The 18,406-nt window shown below is 51.9% G+C and overlaps 1 protein-coding gene across 2 annotated transcripts in view; it reads left to right on the top strand.

Moving 5' to 3' along the window:
- The window catches only part of ABCG1 (ATP binding cassette subfamily G member 1), a 39,864-nt gene that overhangs the window by 6,305 nt on the left and 15,153 nt on the right, over positions 1-18,406 (top strand). For both annotated transcript variants that reach the window (XM_016221030.2, XM_016221040.2), the window contains exons 3-4: positions 16,685-16,802; positions 17,803-17,935. In XM_016221030.2, coding sequence (XP_016076516.1) covers positions 16,685-16,802; positions 17,803-17,935 — 251 coding nt within the window. The remainder of the gene's footprint in view (positions 1-16,684; positions 16,803-17,802; positions 17,936-18,406) is intronic.

The raw sequence follows: 18,406 nt of genomic DNA on the forward strand, positions 1-18,406 counted from the left end.
TTTACTGGAGGCTGTTTACGTTAGTCTTTCAAGATGGGACTATTTTTTAATGTTTCAGAGCAAAATGGAAGACGAGGGCTCCCTCCCAGGTTTGAAGTGTTACAAGGTAGCCAGTGACTTAGCCTGACCCCTCAAAACCAATCATTTACGTTTAAAGATCTTTAAAGGACTCTCATGGGTGGCGTTGATGGGATATTAAAAAAACGTAAATTGTTGTCAAATATACCATAGAGATAAAAGTAGAAGAGATAGGGAAGAGGGAACGCGAGGGCTCTCTGGAAAGCCATACAGTCCAGGAGTTTGCCACAAGCTGGTTGCATGTGAACTGGAATTGACAAATGATGGTATTTTAAGTTTTCTTAGCAACCTGGATGCTCCTTTGTCAGCTCTAGATTTTCAGAGTGTGTGGAGTCAGTGCCCCTGGGTTGGTATTTCTGACCTATTCCTATGGCACTTACTCACCTCCCTCTGCTCCGGGCACCCATCCATCATCCCCCCACCGGGAGAGGACACTATACGTCATCAAGAAACGATGGTCCCTGGTTTCTAACGAATCATTTAAAACACCTTGAAAATCTATGAGGTATTTGGGACAATGAAAGTGACCTGCATACCACTGGAACATTGTAATTTTTAAATCCAGATCTGACCCTTCTTATTTTTAGAAAAAGACCGACCAAGACACTTTTTAACTTTTCTTTCCCTTTCCCCACTCTATTACATTTATTTTCCTCCTCTCTTGAAGCTCAGCGTTGAGGCTGTTGGCATGGGCACTCGGGACTTCTTGGTCACCGGGATTTTAGAACCTGGGCTGAGTGGTCGCTGGGACCTGCCAGCCAGGTTGGCTGTTGGGTGACTTCATGTCTGTTTGCACAACCAGCAGCAGATCCTAAACCTTCTCACCCGCTGGTTGTACAGCGTTGTTATCTGACACTTACATTTTCACAGTATCCAGCCTGTTTTGTTAAGAAATTCTATGACAGGCTCAGGGTGGGGCTCATTCATTTGAGCCTATTGAAATTTCAACATAGGGTTTCAGCCTTTTTCTCCTGAACTTGACAAAAGCTTTTACCGAAAACATGCACCAGGCGACCTTGTTATGGTTGGCTTGGTTTGTCTGTGTAGACAAATTCTAGCAAACCTGTGGGCAGCATAGATCAGCTTCTGTCCCTCTGACACATGTGGCCTTAGAATGTGTCCTGATGGTTGAAAACGCTTGGATGGCTCCCCTTTAAGGGAAGATAGCTCGCAATGCAGAAATGCAAACATCTGAAAACTGTGGCAGAATCTTGGCTTGAAACCCAACACAGCAGGTACTCAACCAACATCTGCAAGTGGAGGGTATCGTCTCCCAGTCAGGTGTATGGCTTGTCCACCCCGTATTCTCTGAATGTTAGAACTGGTCACACTAACTGTCCAACGTCCCCAACCCTGATGGGTCTTAATCAGTGAGGGAGGGGCCGCCACTTGGAAGTTCAGCTCAAGTGGCTGCTAGATAGACACTTGCCCTACAGTAACCCCTGTGGGCTCCAGAAGGGAGGCGGAGGCAGTGACCCCAGAGGGACCGCCCAGAGTCTGCTGTGGTTAAGGCCAGAGGAAGCTGGGCACCATGGGGCTTCTGTATCCCCGTGGCAGTTTGTTACCCAGCAAGGGCCAATTTCTGGCTTCCTCCCAGGCCCCCTCCTTAGCAGCAGCACCTGTGTCTGCCCTTCCCCCACTGTGTGCACCATCATTTCTTTTGCTCTTGGTACCCTGCAATTCAGAATTTAGATGGGTTTTCACTCCAGCATAAATTCAGGGTGGGAAATACTTGTCCACCTTCTCACTAAATACCAGGAAACCGAGTGGTTAAGGCTTGCCCATGTGGCCCAGCTAACCAGGCAGGCCTGGGACTGGGGGCAGTGATTTCCGACCCTGCAGTCTGCCTTGGGCCTTAGGGGTACCAGGGGCTCTGTAGCCACAGGGAAGCAGCGCTTTCTTTCCCAGGCTTGGTTCCCATGGGGCCTGCTCTGCTGCTGCTTGCTGGATTGGCTGCCCCACCAGACTAGAGGCCGCACCCAGGGAAGCCTAGAGTTTTCCTGGATAAGGGGAGTTCGCCACTGAGGTTCATCTCAGTGCCCACTGCGTCCCCTCACCAGCAGGCTCCCCAGTGCTACATCTCCAGTGAGCTTGTAACTTGGAGGCCATATTTCCCCAAAAGAACCACCCCCAGGACGAACAGTACAAGCCAGCATTGAGTCTGGGCCCAGGCACTGGGCTGACACCTGTGAATTCCACCTGTACCTTTCCCACCAGGTTCACCGTCCCCCTGCTTGCTTCCCAGCCCCCCTCAGGTCTGGCTACTTTCGCTCAACGTGCCTTTCTCCCTTTGTCCCTCTCACTGCTGGCAATTGTCTCTGTCCCCAGCAACAATGAGGTTGAGCTGAGAAGTCGGCTGCCAGCCTCTCTCTCATTTCCCTTTTTTCTCGATGTGCAACTGTGTATTTGGCACCACCTCAGTGTGACACCAAGTGTGACCGGCCTTTGGGGAAGGAGGTCTTTCTCTTACCTCTCTCACCATATCAGTTTTGCTGTCTCTATCAATTTGTTTTTAATTGTTTAAATTCAGCCTTACATGTGGAGCTCACTGTAATGGCCACACTGGGGTTGGGCGCCCCGGGAATCGCGCAGGAGAGGCGCATCTCTGGATGTGAGAGCTGTGAGAGCTGTAGCTCCTGGCTGCATAGCGAGGGGAAGAGAGCTCGAGAGCAGAAGGTCAGAGCCAACGCTGGGCTCTGGCTGTCTGACTCCCAGCCCAGCTTTCTTTCCATCACAAAACCCCAGGACGACGCCAGTAAATTCCAGGGAAGTCTTTTTCTCACATAATTTCAGCCAGAACATGGTGTGGGACACCGACTCGACACAGAATCCTATAGCAAGGCTTGCACTGTGATCAGAAGAGTCTTATAAACTCCTACGTAATTATTTTAAAGAAAGAAGGCAGAACATCATAGTCCTTAGCACAAAGGTGTGAGTGGTCAATGGCTTGTTGCAGGAGGAGGGGTCGGGCACTGGTTCTTCGACGTTCTTGAGCTTGACTGTTGCCAAGCAGTGATTATGGCATTGCACAAGGCATCTCGTATTTTCAATCGTAATTACATTTTCACCATATGATTAATGATGCCTTTGGAGGAAAAACTAGATCATATAATAGATTCCTAGTAGAAAGGAACCATTCCCCAGAGAAAAAAGTACGCCCCAAGGATGATTTCACGGGCTTCTCACAGTAATTACTATCCCTTGAGGAATTCACAAACGTAGCAGCATAAGTTGACAGGACGAAAGATTTGGAACAATATGGACTCTGGTGCCAGCACACAAGCTATTGTGTCGGGGACCCCACCTGAACAATCTAGGTTGGTTGTTGTCACTGAGCCCTTTGGACGGCAGCTTCTGCTTCCTGTAGGCAGACACTGTTGGGAGCGTTTAAGACCCGCGCTAAGAGAACCCGCATCCTGAACTTCTGAGATGATGTGGGTGGTGAGGCCTGACACTTACATAGCACTTTCTGGCTTTCGGGGCTCGTCACACAGGGGCCTCTTTTTATTAGGATGTAACTGGTCACAATTTACAAGTGGAATGCGCGGGGTCCTATGGATAGTGCTGACCCCCCAAAGGAGACCGGAGCACTTTCCATTTGTGAAATTAAGGCCGGTCCTGGGCTCAGGGGCTAATTCTGCCCTTTGTACCCATGGACTACATGAGGTTCAGAGACATATCCCAGGTCACCGGAACACACAAGGTGGGACGTGACAGCAGGTCTGTGGGATTTGAGGCTAAGGTCCAACAAAGAACCCAGTAGGCACCTGGCCCTGAGGAGGGCGCACCACTGGACCATCCACCATCACATGGATGGGCGGCACCCCGTTTTACGAAACTATTAGTGATTGCCTTGACAATTCCAACTGATTTCCCTTTTAACTGACCTGTTTTGATGTCAGTCACCTCTGCCATTCATAAGGAATCTCCTGGTCCTTTGGACAGTCTCCAGCTGTCCTGTCCCCTCATCAGGGAAGGGAGGCCAAGGTGCATGGCATGCTGTCACATACGCAGGTGACATGATTCTCAGAAATTAAGCACCCTTCCCAGGATTACCTTGTGATGACATTCAGGTTGAGAACAAAAGTAATCGTACCTGGGGCTTTAGCGAGTTCTCTCCACTAATCCTCAGCCAGGCTGCTGTCCCAACATGGTAACTCTCCGCGGGGATGAAACAGCATCTCCTCATTTGGAACCCGACCCTCCAGCCTCTTCCTTGCCAAAAGCCAGGGAGGAGTCAAACAATCTGGGCAGCCCCCCCCCTTATCTGTATTGGTTTGCATCTAAGCTCTAGAAATGTGTTTCAACACCCTTCTCAAATTCAAGTTTGCCTTCTCTTAATTTCCATAGCTATTTCCCAGGGCCTGTGATGACAGGCTGGTTAAAATGAGTGGAATGTGCCTTTAATAAATGCCTTTCAGGAATTCCATTAAGGGAAGACTGGAGTCGAACCAAGTGCCAGTGACTTGATCCAGCCCAGTGGGGCAGGGATGGGAAGGGTGGCCAGTTAGAGGGGATGGCAGCAATCCCAAGGCAGCGATGGGGTTTCAGGGGGAGGGCTGCCCAGGTTCGGAAGGGGTTTCTACTCCCCCAGCCTGAATGGATTTACTCCGTGCTTCTTGGGAACCATCATGCTCAGGTGGGGGTTTTTTTGGGAGTGTGAAAGGAAAGTGCTTTTAAAGACTCTGCCTTTGTCCTTGAGGCTGTGGCTGGTCTTTGATGTGGTGCAGTGTGGTGATCCTAAACCTCCCTGGCAAGGGCTCCTTGCTGGGGGCTGGGTGTTTATGAATGGAGCCAAGTGGACAACTCCTCTCTTCCCCTCCAGGGCCAGTTCTTAGGTTCTCAGTTCTTGGAGGCTCCCTGGGGAGGGCAGGCAGGACACCCATGCAGGGCGCTTTGATGATGGATCTTCCGGAACAGTTCTGATCTTTTGCCTTATAGGCTTGGAAAAAGGCTTTGAAAAACTGCTGAGGGTGGACTGGCTCTCACGGCAGACTCACGACATGACTGTATAGTGACTATGTATGAAACTAAAGGGTTTGCTAGTTTACAAGGAAAACTTTACATCCAAGGGGTCTAGTCACTTCCCTCTCCAGCCAGAACACCCTTTTCCTTTGAGCAGCTGCATGGAAGCCAAGCCATCACCCACTGGGAGCTGGGGTCTGGGGCATGGTTCAAAAATGTGCCACCGTCAGTCTCCACATCCCCCATAGAAATGGCTCAGGTGGCTCTGCTAACATGGGCCTGGAGGTCTCCCTTCCTCCTGTGCTTCAATGTCTGGCCAGCCCTGTTACCTTTCGACTGGCAGGTTCTTTACTCGGGCATGCTCACACTCTGTCACTTGCCCCAAGAATGTGCCTGTTCTTGAGCCATCTGGTCTCTTCTGTGGGACTTTGCAGGCCTGTGCTCTGCTCAGTGGGGAGTTGGTGTCACTGTTTCACTTTTTGAGGACATTCTTGCCACACTTATTCTTATTTTCACCTGCTGGGTGGGTGCCCCCCGCCTCCTTTTAACACCTCAAATAAGCTTGTATCTTGAAAACTTCACATTCTCCAACTAAAGTCCTCTCTTACAAACCAGAACCTAATCTGCCAAGGCCAGGAAATAACCCAAGGTGACATTTTGCTGAACATGAAACCATTTCTTTTGTTTATAAATTGGCAGGGGGGAAAAAGTTTAGTAACCATACACCTGCTCTTTTTTAGTTCAGTTCTAAAATCAACAGATTTGCTTATTTAAGAAACAAAGGTACCACATGGGTCAGATTAAATAGTATGTTTATAAAGAAGGAACCATACAAAGTAGGGGTTTGTAGAATGGGGGTGATTCTCTTACCAAACCCATGCTGATGAAGTTTCAGAACCTGTGAGGAAAGCTTACCTTCAAATAAAATATATTGAACACAAGTATTTCTGCCCAAAGTGTGAGCAAAGGCAGCCAGAGAAGTTTGCAGAGTCAGGGCTGGTGGCTGGTCTGCCTGGAGGGTCCAGTTGACCCCAGCCAATAGTTTCTTTTCTCACGTTGTTAGTGACCTTTCTGCTTTGTACGGTGACACTTGATGTCAAAATGAAAACATGCCAGAGTGACTTCAAGACTGTGGTTACACCTGAGACCTATATTTAGAATCCGAATCTTGGAGCCCAAAGGGGCCTTGAAGCATCCTTGGTCTGACCTCTCACCTGAGGAGGAGTCCTCCTTGAGCCATCCCCAATAGTAGGTGGCCAGCATCTATCTGAGCCCTTCTAGTAACCAGGGGCTGACACTTCTCTGGGCAGCCGGGCCCATATTTGAACAGTCTAATTCTTAGAAAAGGCTTCTGTCTGTTGAGCTGAAATCTGAATCTAAGTAATGTTCATTGGTTGACCCAAGTTCTGTTTTTTGAACTCTGCAGATTAAATCTTGGTCTTGGTTTTGAAATAAGCTCACAAATCGGAAGGGATAAAGCCTGACCAAGTACAAAATAGTATACAGGTGTGTTAAGAGCCGAACTAAGCCAAGCTAAGTCAAAGTGAGTCAAAGAAAGAAATAAGCATTTGGCCCTTGGAGGAAACAAGGAGAATCCTCTTTGGGAGCAGGCACCAGAGCGGCATCCTTGGTGGCGGGGCATGAGCAGGAGCCCCTGCTGGAATGTGCTGCTTCTCTGTTTGTAAACTGGTAAGGGTGGGGCGCCATAGACCAGCAGATGTGAGTCACTCTGTTTGTTTTATTGCCACTCAGGCAAGCTGTTCTGCTCAGAAAAAGTCCCTGGCCTGATATCTCAACTGCCTGTCTCGAAAGTAAACCTGTTAGCAGGAGTTTTGTGAGATTTCTCAGTTGTTACTTCTCTCCTTCCATTTTTGGGGGGAGAGTGCCTATTTTTAAATTAAGCACTATCTTTTACTAAGCAAATGCTGTTAGCTGCAGCACTCTGCATCACTGAGTGGCCATGGGAAAGCCGTAGGGGCATGTCAGTATGGGCTCTGACCCAGGAGGCAGGGAGGGGGCTACATTCGGCTGAAACCTCCAGGGTGACTACCTGCCTCTCCACTAGCTCACTGAGAACTCCCCCTTCGCCATTCCGCAGGCTCCCTACCATGAGCTGTGTTGGGTTTACTTGGCCCGTGACATACGCAACCCCAAACCCCCTGGCAGCAGAGGTGCCACAAAAGGCCTCCCACCTTTCCCGGGGAGGGGGTTCCCAGATGTCCTCCATGGGCTGTGCTGGGCACCTCTGCTGCCCGCTCCCTCCGCGATGGGGTTCAAGGGCCACCTGTCTGGCGCCCAGACGTTGCTTCCAAGGGCGCTGAGACTGGCTTGTCTCAAAGGGGCGCATTCATTCGGGCCTTTGTTCACCAGCAGGTTGTGGCAGAGGGGAGGCTCGGGCGGCTCTTCCGAGGGCCTTAAATGGGGAGTACCCCCCCCCCCCCCTTTCCCAGTGCGGTGCCCGCTGCCTCTGCAGGCCTGGGGCCCGGGGTGGCGTCTGCGCTGTCCCCGCCAGATGGCCGGACGCACCGGCTGCGGGTCTGGGGGAGGCTGTCTGGAGGACTTTCGTGCTCCTTGGGAACCCTAAAATCCGGCCGGCTGGAGGGGAAGAGCCTGGAGGTGCGGGCCTGGCGAGTGCGGGAGGGGCAGGTGTGCGCTGCCGCGCGTGCGCAGTGGCCGCCGCCCCGCCTCCGCCCGCGCCGAGGTTACTCCCGGTCAACGCTCGCGGGTAACCTCGGCGGCGCCGCGCGATTGGCTGCGCGCGGGGCGCTGTTGCTGAGCTGGAGCCGGGGAGGCCGAGCTCCTGGGGTGCGGGGGGTGCGGCCGCCTGCCCTGGACTGGGGCTGCCCTGTGGACCCCCCAGGGGTGCAGACCCCAAGCTCCACCCCAGGTCCGTGGAACACGTGGCCCCTGACAGCGCCAGGACCTTACTACAGCCAGATTTTACCCCAGAAAACGTCTCTGAATTGGATCCGATGGATGGAGATTTTTTTTTTAAACTTATTATTTTGATGTCTTTTTAAGCGTATTTGGGAGGCTTCACTGGAATGGAAACAGCATACAGATATTTAGAAATGTCATCCTAAGGAAACGGGCTGGCATTGCCCGCGGTGACTGTCCCTGCGTCCTTGCAGCTTCCAGCCGAGTGGGGAGCCTTCAGTGTTCCAGGCTTCTATTTAAAGCGCAGGTAGCACCACACGTTCAGGTCCAACACGTTTTCCAGAGACAACTGATATCTGAATCCTTATAAATGTTCTTGTTTTTGTTTTGTTTTGGGTTCACCGTGTGGGTGAAGTGATAAGAGGCAGGGCCTCTTGGGTTGGGTCAAGCAGGTTGGGCAAGAAGCACCCAGCCATAAATTTAAAAATGACTGGGGTGGCTTGTGGAATCCCGGAATTGCCCTCAGGAATCTGAAGCGGGGATCCAGTCAGCTGGCTGGAATCCAGCGGTCACGCTGCAAGGCGGCTGCTGCCCTGCTCCCTGCCAAGTCACTTCCATCCTGGGCGTGCCAGTGAGGGGTGTTTTCTGAGGCACCTGGTGCACATTTTTTGGTGACTCCACAGATGTGATAAACATGATCTCTGCCACTTGGGCTGCATTTTAACGCCTGGAAGGCCTGGGACCACCCTGGCGGAATAGGACGTGCAGTGCATTGCCTCTCCCGGGGGACCAGGGCCTTCTCTAGATACCTGGCAGGTCCATTACTTTGGGCTTAATTTCTGTGTGCTAATGAAAAGTCAAACACCATCATTTATATGCTTTGCTCAACCTTTTGGGTTTTTAAATAAGTGCAAGTTGCCAAGGGCAAATGATTTTTCTCATAGTCTTGGGTTTTACTTGCTTATTTGTTTTTTATTGCAGAGTTGACAGTTGTGTAAGCCTATGTGGAGATTATAGTTCTCAGGTCTCTGAGACTCACTGAGCTGGGGTGGAATACAGGAAGCTAGAGGTGGCAGTGGGTAGCCGACGTGGTAAATTCCCTCTATCTTTCTGAGGTTTTGCTGGTGAGGCAAGTAAAAACCGGTGCGAAAGGAAGGCAGTGCACTTGGTATCTTAGGCATTCCATTACTATAAACAATCACAATGCACGTTACTAACATAAGAACATACTCTATACAAAAGTCTAGTTAAAAAGTGGGAGCCCTTACATTTAGTTTCATATTTTATCAGTGTCCCCATTAAGACTTGTAGAGGAAGCTTTCATATTCTAAAGACCTGCATATCAGCTTGTCTAGAAAATAGTTAGGTCCTAAATGGTGAGCAGGAAGCCTCTAACCATATGCATCTAGTTGTCACAAATGTGTCATGTGTGCTGTGTGTGTCCTGGGTCAAACCATGCAATCTTTCCGCATACCCGATTTTTATCTGGCTTAGAGAGGAGGGTGGCAATTTTCATCTGGTCAGTTTCTCTCTTCCAAGTGGTGTTCTGTGCTTAAAAAAAATGTTTTTATTGATTTTAGAGAGAGATGAAGGGAAAAGGGGAGAGAGAGAGAGAGAAACATCTATGCGAGAAACATCGATGGGTTGCCTCTTGCGTGCTCCCTTCTGGGGATCAACCCTGAAACCCAGGCATGTGCTCTGACTGGGAATTGAACCTGAGACCTTTGATACATTGGGCGATGCTCAACCAGCTGAGCTACACTGGCCAAGGCAGTTCTATGCATCTTGATTTCAGAATTGGGTATGTCTCTAGAATATAAACTTCAAAGGTCTTAGCCTGGCAGAAGGGGTTCAAGGAGAGCCCTTTTCTGCCTGTCTCCCAGACTCTTTTCTCTGCAGCCACTCCCTGTGGGTAGCCAGGAGAACTGCTGTTAAGAAAGGGGTGTGCTCAATCAGTATTTCTGTGTTCTTTTCCTGGGCTGCACCCTCTGCCAGGAACCTACCTTGCCTCCTGGCTGAGGGAAGGGAGCCTGCCTTCATTCATTCTTACCTCTGTGGCTAGAGCCCTTCCCAGGTACCTCCTTTTGAGCTTCCCAGTAGGGACTGTGTCAGTATCCCTTGTCCCTATGGCACAGCTGAGGGCCTGGCACTCACTAGACATCTGCCAAGTGAATGAATGAAATAACAGAAACCTAAATTCCAGGAGAAGAGCGTATGCCTTTACCCCAGAAGAGATCTGAGGAGAAGTGGGGAGGAAAGGCAAGGGATTGGAGGAAATGGGATGTTTTGGTCTTCCCTTGCTGTGTCAAGCTCATGAACCGCCTCTGACTAACCATCTAGTTGGCAGTTTCTGGGTGCCATTTCCTTGGGTTAGCCCAACCACTGGCCTGCTCTAGGCATCATGGACAGGAGGGCAGGCAGGGTATGGGTGGTGATAAGAGCCTGGATTTGGGGTCAGGCGGCCTGCTCTTGAACCCTGGCTCTACCCCTAATTAACCATGTGGCTTTGGGCCTCAGTTTCTGCATCTGCAGAATGGGGCTGGTGAGAATCCTTCTCTCGGAGGGGAGTGGCTAAGATCCACTCACCAATACTCCAGGGGGCTCAGTGCATTGCAGTGTGTAGGTCAGTTGGCTGAAGGGTTGGTTTTTGGCTTCATTAAGGATTTTACTGAATAATAATAATACCATCAGCGTGGTAAGTTGTTCTCGTGAGAATTTCTATACTCGCCCTTCTCTACGGCTTCCCAGCTTTCTTGCTCATTGGGACTCAACCCCAACATTGAAGAGATGTTAATAAGCGCAGCTGCTTTAAGGCTGTGAGCTTTCAAGCACCAGGTGGGCACAGGCTTCATCTTTCCTGGGAAGCCCCTCAAGAGCTGCACACGCCCGCCCGCTGGTGAGTCGCTTTTCCATCGAAGCATCTCCATTTGTCGTTGCTGGATGGAAATTTCCACGGCCGGAACAAAGCTCCCAGCAACATTGTACTTCAGAATTTGGCCCAGGAGGAAGGCTCAGGGAGGTTATCTTAGGAGGATGTGAGGTTTGGTCAGGGCCTGTGCCTTTTAGTCTTGTGGCTGGATTTTCAGGGCTGGAGCCTTGCCGGCCTTGCCGGCGAGCCAAGGTCTCAGCGTGGCCGCAGCAGCCTGGTGCACGAACGCTGTTCTCGGATTTGCAGGTGTTTAATGTGAAATCGTCAGGTTGTAGTTTTGTAGAAAATACTAAATTAATGTGTAACAAGGAGGTTAAGATTAATTGAACTGTATGTGGGGCTTAGTTACAATTTTCTTTTTTCCCTCTTTTTCTATGTTTCTTTTAATAAAATGCTTCCAGGCCTAGCACCTTAGAGCAACATGCGCTCAGTGGAGGACGGGGTGGGGTGGGAACGTGGGCTCCAGGATGAGAGAGTCTCCGTAAACCCCGCTCTCCCACCTAGTAGCTGGGAGAAGGGCATATTAATAATGATAACCCCCATCTTACTGGATCAAATAACTTGTTACATATGAAGCACTGTGCCCGACGTGTACTGCTTAATAAACAATCCTTATGAATGGTGTGATGTGTGATATAAAATAATAGCTTAGGATCAATAGGACAGATCAAAGCCTTTTCATTGTCATTCTAAAAGTAAGTTTGGGGTAAAATCTTAGGCTTTTAAAATAAAAGGATTAGAACTAGTTCATAGTTGTAGTAAATGATGACTCAGCTTAGTGTTTCCTGGGTGCCAGGCATTGTTCCAAATGCCTCACCCCGATGGGCCCCATGAGAGAGGAGAGGGGAGACGTGTGGAACTTGCCCAAGGTCACAGGACTGCATGTCTTGTCTTAGAGGGAGGGTCCGGCCGGCCCTGTGTGCTCATCGTGGGTGGGTAGCCTGACCCGCCTCATCGAGTCCCCAACAACCGTTGGGCATTGTTCCCACATCATCAATGAGAAAACCAAGGCTGGAGAAGTGTAAGCAACAGGTTCAGAGTTCCTGTGAGGGCCACTAGGACCTCAGGATCAAGTGCAGCCTGACCGACCCTCACACTCCTCCTCAATGCCCTGTGTCATGTGACACAGACCCAGGGACCACCCAGGTGCACAGCTATTTTTAGTGAACTCAAAAGTGATGGCCTCTTGGGACGATAGGCCACCAGGTTTCATGAAAACCAGTGCAAAGTGGACATCCTTCCTTCATAGTGACGTCAGTGAGCTCGCCGAGCCTGAAATCCAGAGGGCATTAATAATTCCAGACTTTCTTAAGAAGTTCCACGGTATTAAGAATGCCCGGCTGCTTGGCTACTTGAACAGTGAGCTGTGTTTCTAAGAAACGTGGGGCCAGTGTTAAGGTAGATTCTGGTGCATTTTAAGCAAAATTATCAAAGCACGTGCCATACTTATTAGCGTATTTTGACTCTCTGAGTTTCTATTAGGGAAGATTGGCTTTTAAAAAACTGTACTATGAGAGGGGAGGAGGGAGCTGTAGCAGTTTAAGGGCGTAGGTGGCTGATGTCCAGAACCAAATGGTAAATGTAAGGGCGGGATAAATGCTAAGAGATAAGTCAGGTGAATTAGCTGCAGGGAGAGCACTGACTTCTTAGGGGCTGCTTCACTTTCCCCAGCTCTGTGCTATTTTGCACCTGCCACATTCCCAGTCCCTCTCAGAGCTGACCCTTGGCTCACGTTAGAAACTTCGGCCCTTTCCAAACAGCAGCTCGTTAAATGAAACTTGAGTGAGTGAGTCACTGGCTAGAGTCTGAGGGACAAGCTGCTTATTATTTTCTGCAGGTCACCAGGATCGGGGCCTAATGGTTCCCCAGGGGCCCGGTGTGCTGTGAGCTGTGAGCTGCTCCAAAACGCCGCTGCTGCTCTAATCCCCGTGGTTGGGCCGAGGTGGCAGGAAGCAGGGGCATTTTCATAACAAGGAGCCATGGGGTGCCCCATGTGAGTCTGAGGGTGTACATTTCCTCACGGATGTACCGAGGGGTCCTGTACAGGGTCCTGAACACGTCAGGGTTTGACAGAGGCCTGGCCACCCCCTGGCAATTTTTTTCTTTTTTTCCTTTTTTTCTGATTTGAGAATGTTCATAGAAAGAAAAGGAAAATGAAGGATGAGGGACGATCGGATGAGTTAAGAGCCCTTTGGGTAACGCAGGGCCTGTGGCCTTAGTGTTCCGAGCACCTTGCCACACCCATGCGGGGAGCCGCTCTGCCTGCACCCAGGTGGCAGCAAGGGCGAGGTGTGCACCGGGGCAGTTACCGGATGCCCGGGCTCCTACCGGGCACTCAGTTGGGGCTGGCTGACCTCAGGTGGAAAGGCTTGCTCGGACCTCTTCTTCAGTTCTCCCCATTGTTCAACTTCTGGAACCTCAGGCCACTGAGACCCGGGGCATCTGGACAGGCTTTTTCTGAATCTCGAACATTCTAAAGTAAACCCTGCAGGTGTAACTAAGGAAGCCCTTTAGTTTTCACTAAACTGTTCAGAAACATCTTTCTCCACATGGTTTTCAAAATCTACCCATGTATGTTTCCGTTCAGCAAATGCGCTAAGCACGCTTGCTGGGCAGGGCCGGGTGTCCTGAGACGGAAGGCCGGGTGTCCTGAGACGGAAGGCCGGGTGTCCTGAGACGGAAGGCTGGGTGTCCTGAGACGGAAGGCCGGGTGTCCTGAGACGGAAGGCCAGGTGCCTGCTCTGACAGCTTTTCCTTCTCAGCTGCCTGGGTTTGAATAGTCTTTCAGCCAGAACCAAACATCGCATTTTACGTTTGTGCTCTTTCCCATGAAGGCCCCTCCCCCAGTCCCCACTTGTAAAGCATCGGGGTCTCTGAGACAAACGAGAGCCTGTGTTTCCAGCTGCCCCTCCCACGGGGCCTTTCTCCTGCCCATGATCCCATTTGCCCCAACGCTCCTGATGCCAGTGTGGGCCCAGCACTCCTGCCTTCGGTCCCCTGTTTTCTCCATGCAGAGCGTGCCCATCCCATCTCAGAGGATGGGACCCTGTGTCTGAGCAGAGTTCTCTTCCCTGTGATGGTGGGGCCAGGGCACTGTCATCTCTTGTCTGTCTGTCTCCATTTCTCTTTCTCCACCTCTCCATCTCTCTTCTTTTCTCTGGTCTAGGTTTTGACTTGGGTTCTGGTCTGGCTTCTGGCCTGGCTGTTTTAACGATGAACTACCTGCACCCTGCAGGGCTGATGAATATCCATGGCCCTGCCTGTCAGGCGATCTTTCCATTATGCCAAGAAAATGAGCTGAGTAGGGCTCGTCGGTGGGAAAGTAGAGCAGCGGAGTGTTGGCATAGGTCTGTCTGCATCTTTCCTTATTATAAGGAGAAAAAGGCAAGACTCCGAGGTGAAAAGCAGCTCGTTACATAAAACTAGGGCTGTGCATGCACTGGACACGCTAACAGGTGTCCCCTCCCTCAGCCTGGCACTGGGACCCCACTTCTGAGTGTGCGATGCCTCCTCCCTCACTGCTCTGTGGGCCCACAAGATCGACGCCTCCTTGACTTCTGTTTCCAGGGTCACTTTTAAGTCTTAAATCCCAAGTGTGTGTTTGCCATTTTTAAAGAAAAACAGGTTTCTAATGTTAGAGAAGGGAGCCCCAAGGTAGGTCCTTCTCCACTACTGAACTCCACATGGGTCCCACACGTTGAGACCCACACGTGAGGACCCTTCCTGGGCGGCTCTGCAGCATGTCACACACACGCCCTCCCTGTCTTTCCACGTCACCCTGGAACCAGTGCCCCTCTCTGAGGCATGAGTCTTCGCTTTGTGAGTCCACGTAACTCACATGACCCAACAGTGTATCTGTTTAGCACCAGGGCTCACGGGCAGACCCACAACTCCGGTCTAGTGGCTGTAAGGGAGAAGACTATGGTCTGTCCCCCACTCTGGCCACTTTTCCCTTGAAAGGGCCAGATGCTCCCCCAGCTAACACACCTGTGTCTGTTCCTGACTTCCTAGCCATGGACATCACAGCCTTCCCAAAGCCGCTGTTATTATCTGTGCCCCTGTGTGAACCCCAACCCCAAGGGCTTGCACCAGGTGACGTCAGAGTGAGAGCAGTGCCCATGGACTCTGCCCGGAGGGAGGGATCTCTCAGAGTCCTGGAAGCAAGGCTGCCTCCGGCCATCGTGACCCACGTGTAGACTGTGCTTGGCCTCCGAGTGGCCATGGACATCTCAGCGATGCGTCGCCTTCCTCAGGCTGCCCCCCTGGTTTACAGGGGACCAGCTGGGGATCAGCCTTGAACTTTGAGAAAAAGAACTTATAGGAAGGTTTGCTCTGGAGTGACCCTGCTCTGGACCCAAACTGACAAGAGGCAGTAATGAGCAGATGTCTGGTGTGCCTGGCATTTAATGCTCCCTCAGTGATGTCAGACGGACCCCCTGTGGCCCAGGTCCCAGAGCCCCTGGCCCAGCAGAGCTCCATCCTGATTCAGAGCTGCTGCACTGGGAGTTTGACCTTGCAGAGGAGGGGTCTCTGCTCTCCCCAGCCCTTCTGTCTGTCCTTTGGGGTTCCTGTCCCCTCACATGCGTGAATCTCCTTTAACTCTCACCTGCCAGCGTTTGCTGACCTAGCGTCATGGATGTCCCATTGGCAGGCATCTGGCTCATTTGCAGTTCTGAGCTACTCTTCTAGGTGCTCTCCGGTTGTTCCTCTGCCCCTTTCCCACGGGGACAACTATCTCAGCCCTCCCCAGGCGACGGTCGCTCTCTGTAATGAGCCACATCGCAGGGCCACAGGCTTCCTGCCTTTGTTTCCGCTTCTCTCTGCCTGATTAAACAAGGCCTTGGGGACTCCCCATCTGAATCAAGGTGGCACCTGGTGACAGTTTGGGTGTTCAAGTGACTTATCAGTGGAAGACAGGAACTCTCCGGTCCCTGGCCAAGGCTCAAATAAACATTACAGGTCTGGGTCCCAGGGAGCATCCAGCCTTGAGCTGGGGAGAGAATGGGATCTGGTGGGGCACCCCCCGCCCTTTTCTCATCAGGCCTCTAAGCATCATGCAGGAGCAGAAAAGCTGCATTTGTGTGGTCCTGGTCAGTTAAGGGCATGTTCTCGGAATGTTTCTCAGGAGCTAAGAAATGGCTCTGAATTAGGAGTCTTGGTCCACAAATCCAGTTTCTTCTATTTTGTTCTTTATCGCACCTTCGAACAGTCCACTAAAAAAAGAATTCCTGTGGCTCTGGGTAGGACATGTACATTTTTGGTCCTTTTACAAAGCTTTCGGATGGAGACTTGGCAGAAACTCCAAAGACATTTGATGTGGCTGCAGAATGGTACACTTTTAATTATCAGTTAATTAATATATTAGAGTAATGATTTACAAATAAATCCTACATGAATAATTTGTATTCGCATAAATTATAAATAAAAATTCATAAATGAAAAAAATAAAATAATCATTTAGTTAACCACCATGGGAGCAGAAGCAGGGTGGCCGGTGGCATGGCCCTCGGTCAGGATCCGCTCATGCTGGCTGTGGGGGCCTGGACAAGCCCCTGGCCCCCGGGACTCCTGCTTCCTCACCCCGGAAGGAGAATGGTGGACTCCTGGCACCCCAGATAGTGCGTGTGAGAGCGCCTTGTCCAGTCTAAAGCACTGTGCACCTACTGGGAACTGTCAGTAACGTAGCCCACGAGATGCAGTCGAAGTGTGAAAAATCCAGCCTTTGGCCTGAGATCCACGGTCAAATGTACTGTGTGTTTACCTGAAGGGCACTGGGGATAAAATCGACAGGTCCCGTGATAGTAAGAGAGCGAATGTGGTCTGTTTTTTTTGCAGGATACAAGACCCTTCTGAAAGGAATTTCTGGCAAATTCAGCAGCGGGGAGCTGGTGGCCATCATGGGTCCCTCTGGGGCTGGGAAGTCCACGCTCATGAACATCCTGGCCGGATACAGGTGAGCACACCCTGCCGAGAACACGATCCCCGCCATAGGTGGCACTGTGGCAGCCACTGCAGTCTGCCCATCACTTCTTAAGGTTCTGTGTGGGCTCCAGTGAAGCCTCGAGGGGATGGGGGTGCTTAAGAGGCTTTGTAATCTGTGAAGGAATCAGCCCGGGGGAGAAAACAACATTGAAACATCCAAAGGCAGCACCTGGTCATTGCGACATGGCAGTGGAGACGGATGCTCCGCGCCCCGGGGAGGGAGGTCGTGGGACAGACTGGCTGTGGTTCCCACCGCCTCCCCAGGCTGAGCTGACGCACCCAGAAGAGCCTCTGGCCATGGAGATGCACCGGGTCTGCCAATGAGGGAGGGGAGCAGTGCCCCTTCTGTTTCCAAAGTACACATGGACGCCCAACCTGTCCCCTATGGTCACAGAGCACAACTTTTCCCGTGGAGAAGGACCGTGCACTTGGCCGAGTGGGTCCAGGGCGCAGGCCCCCTGCTCTTGGAGCCACGTGAGCCCAGGGACCCTGCTGTGTTCCCTCCCAGTCAGCATCGGAGCCGGGCCCTGGGGAACTGGGTCTGACGTAGCGGCCACACCCCTGACTGCAGAGTCTTGGCCTTTGGGGCAGCCAGTATAACCTCAGCTACATACAGGATTGCTCAGAAGCCAACCTCAGAACCACCCCGAAAAGCCAGGGGTGTGCATCTAACCTGTGGCTGCGTGCGGGAGCATCCGCTCCCATCGCTGCCTGCCAGCGGGCACCTGTTACACCTATGCCATCCCAGGGAGGCCTCCCTCCACCCCTTTCTGTGCCGGGCATTTTCTCCCTGTGGCTCCTTCCTGCGAGTGCTGAGGCTGTCCTGGGTCTCTGTCCTTCCTCCCCCGTCTCTGTGGCAAACCATCCACGTGGGAAGGGGCTGGGCGGGGCCGCCTCTCTCTCAGGCCCCCCAGCCCTGGGGGGAAGCAGGAGCAGGAGCTGGGCTGACCGGCCCTCTCCTGGCCTTGCAGGGAGACCGGCATGAAGGGGGCCATCCTCATCAACGGCATGCCCCGGGACCTGCGCAGCTTCCGGAAGGTGTCCTGCTACATCATGCAGGACGACATGCTGCTGCCGAACCTCACGGTGCAGGAGGCGATGATGGTGAGCTGCCGCCCCTCGGGTAGCGGGCAGGGCCCAGTGTGGGACGGGGCTCTGCCGGCCCCGTGCCTCCAGCGGAGTGTCACTCCAGCCCTGCTGGTTAGACAGCTGCACTGACAACTAACCCCCAGACCCTGGCTTCTCCTAGACCCTGGATGGCAAAATTAAGGTCAGATTCCTGAGAAAGCTATTGACCTGACTGATGTGGGTGACCCCTTCCAAGGTGACCCCAGTCCTACCCCTCAGACCGAGGGTCTGCCCTTCCAATCAGCCTGGTGCTGAGTTAGGGCCACGAGGGTGTCATCCCCTGCTGGGCGGGGGAGTGAGACCAGCGTTTGCTGACCACCTGCTGGATCCTAGGCCCTGAGCTCATGCAGCCCAATAGTCACCAAACATGTAATCCTTCAAAAACGTGTGAGAAAGGCAGCCTCCAGAGTGAGCTGGTGGCCCAGGGCATCCTGTACATTGGGGTTC

The sequence above is a fragment of the Miniopterus natalensis genome, chromosome 6 (assembly GCF_054644295.1).
Source record: "Miniopterus natalensis isolate mMinNat1 chromosome 6, mMinNat1.hap1, whole genome shotgun sequence".
NCBI classification, from domain to species: domain Eukaryota; kingdom Metazoa; phylum Chordata; class Mammalia; order Chiroptera; family Miniopteridae; genus Miniopterus; species Miniopterus natalensis.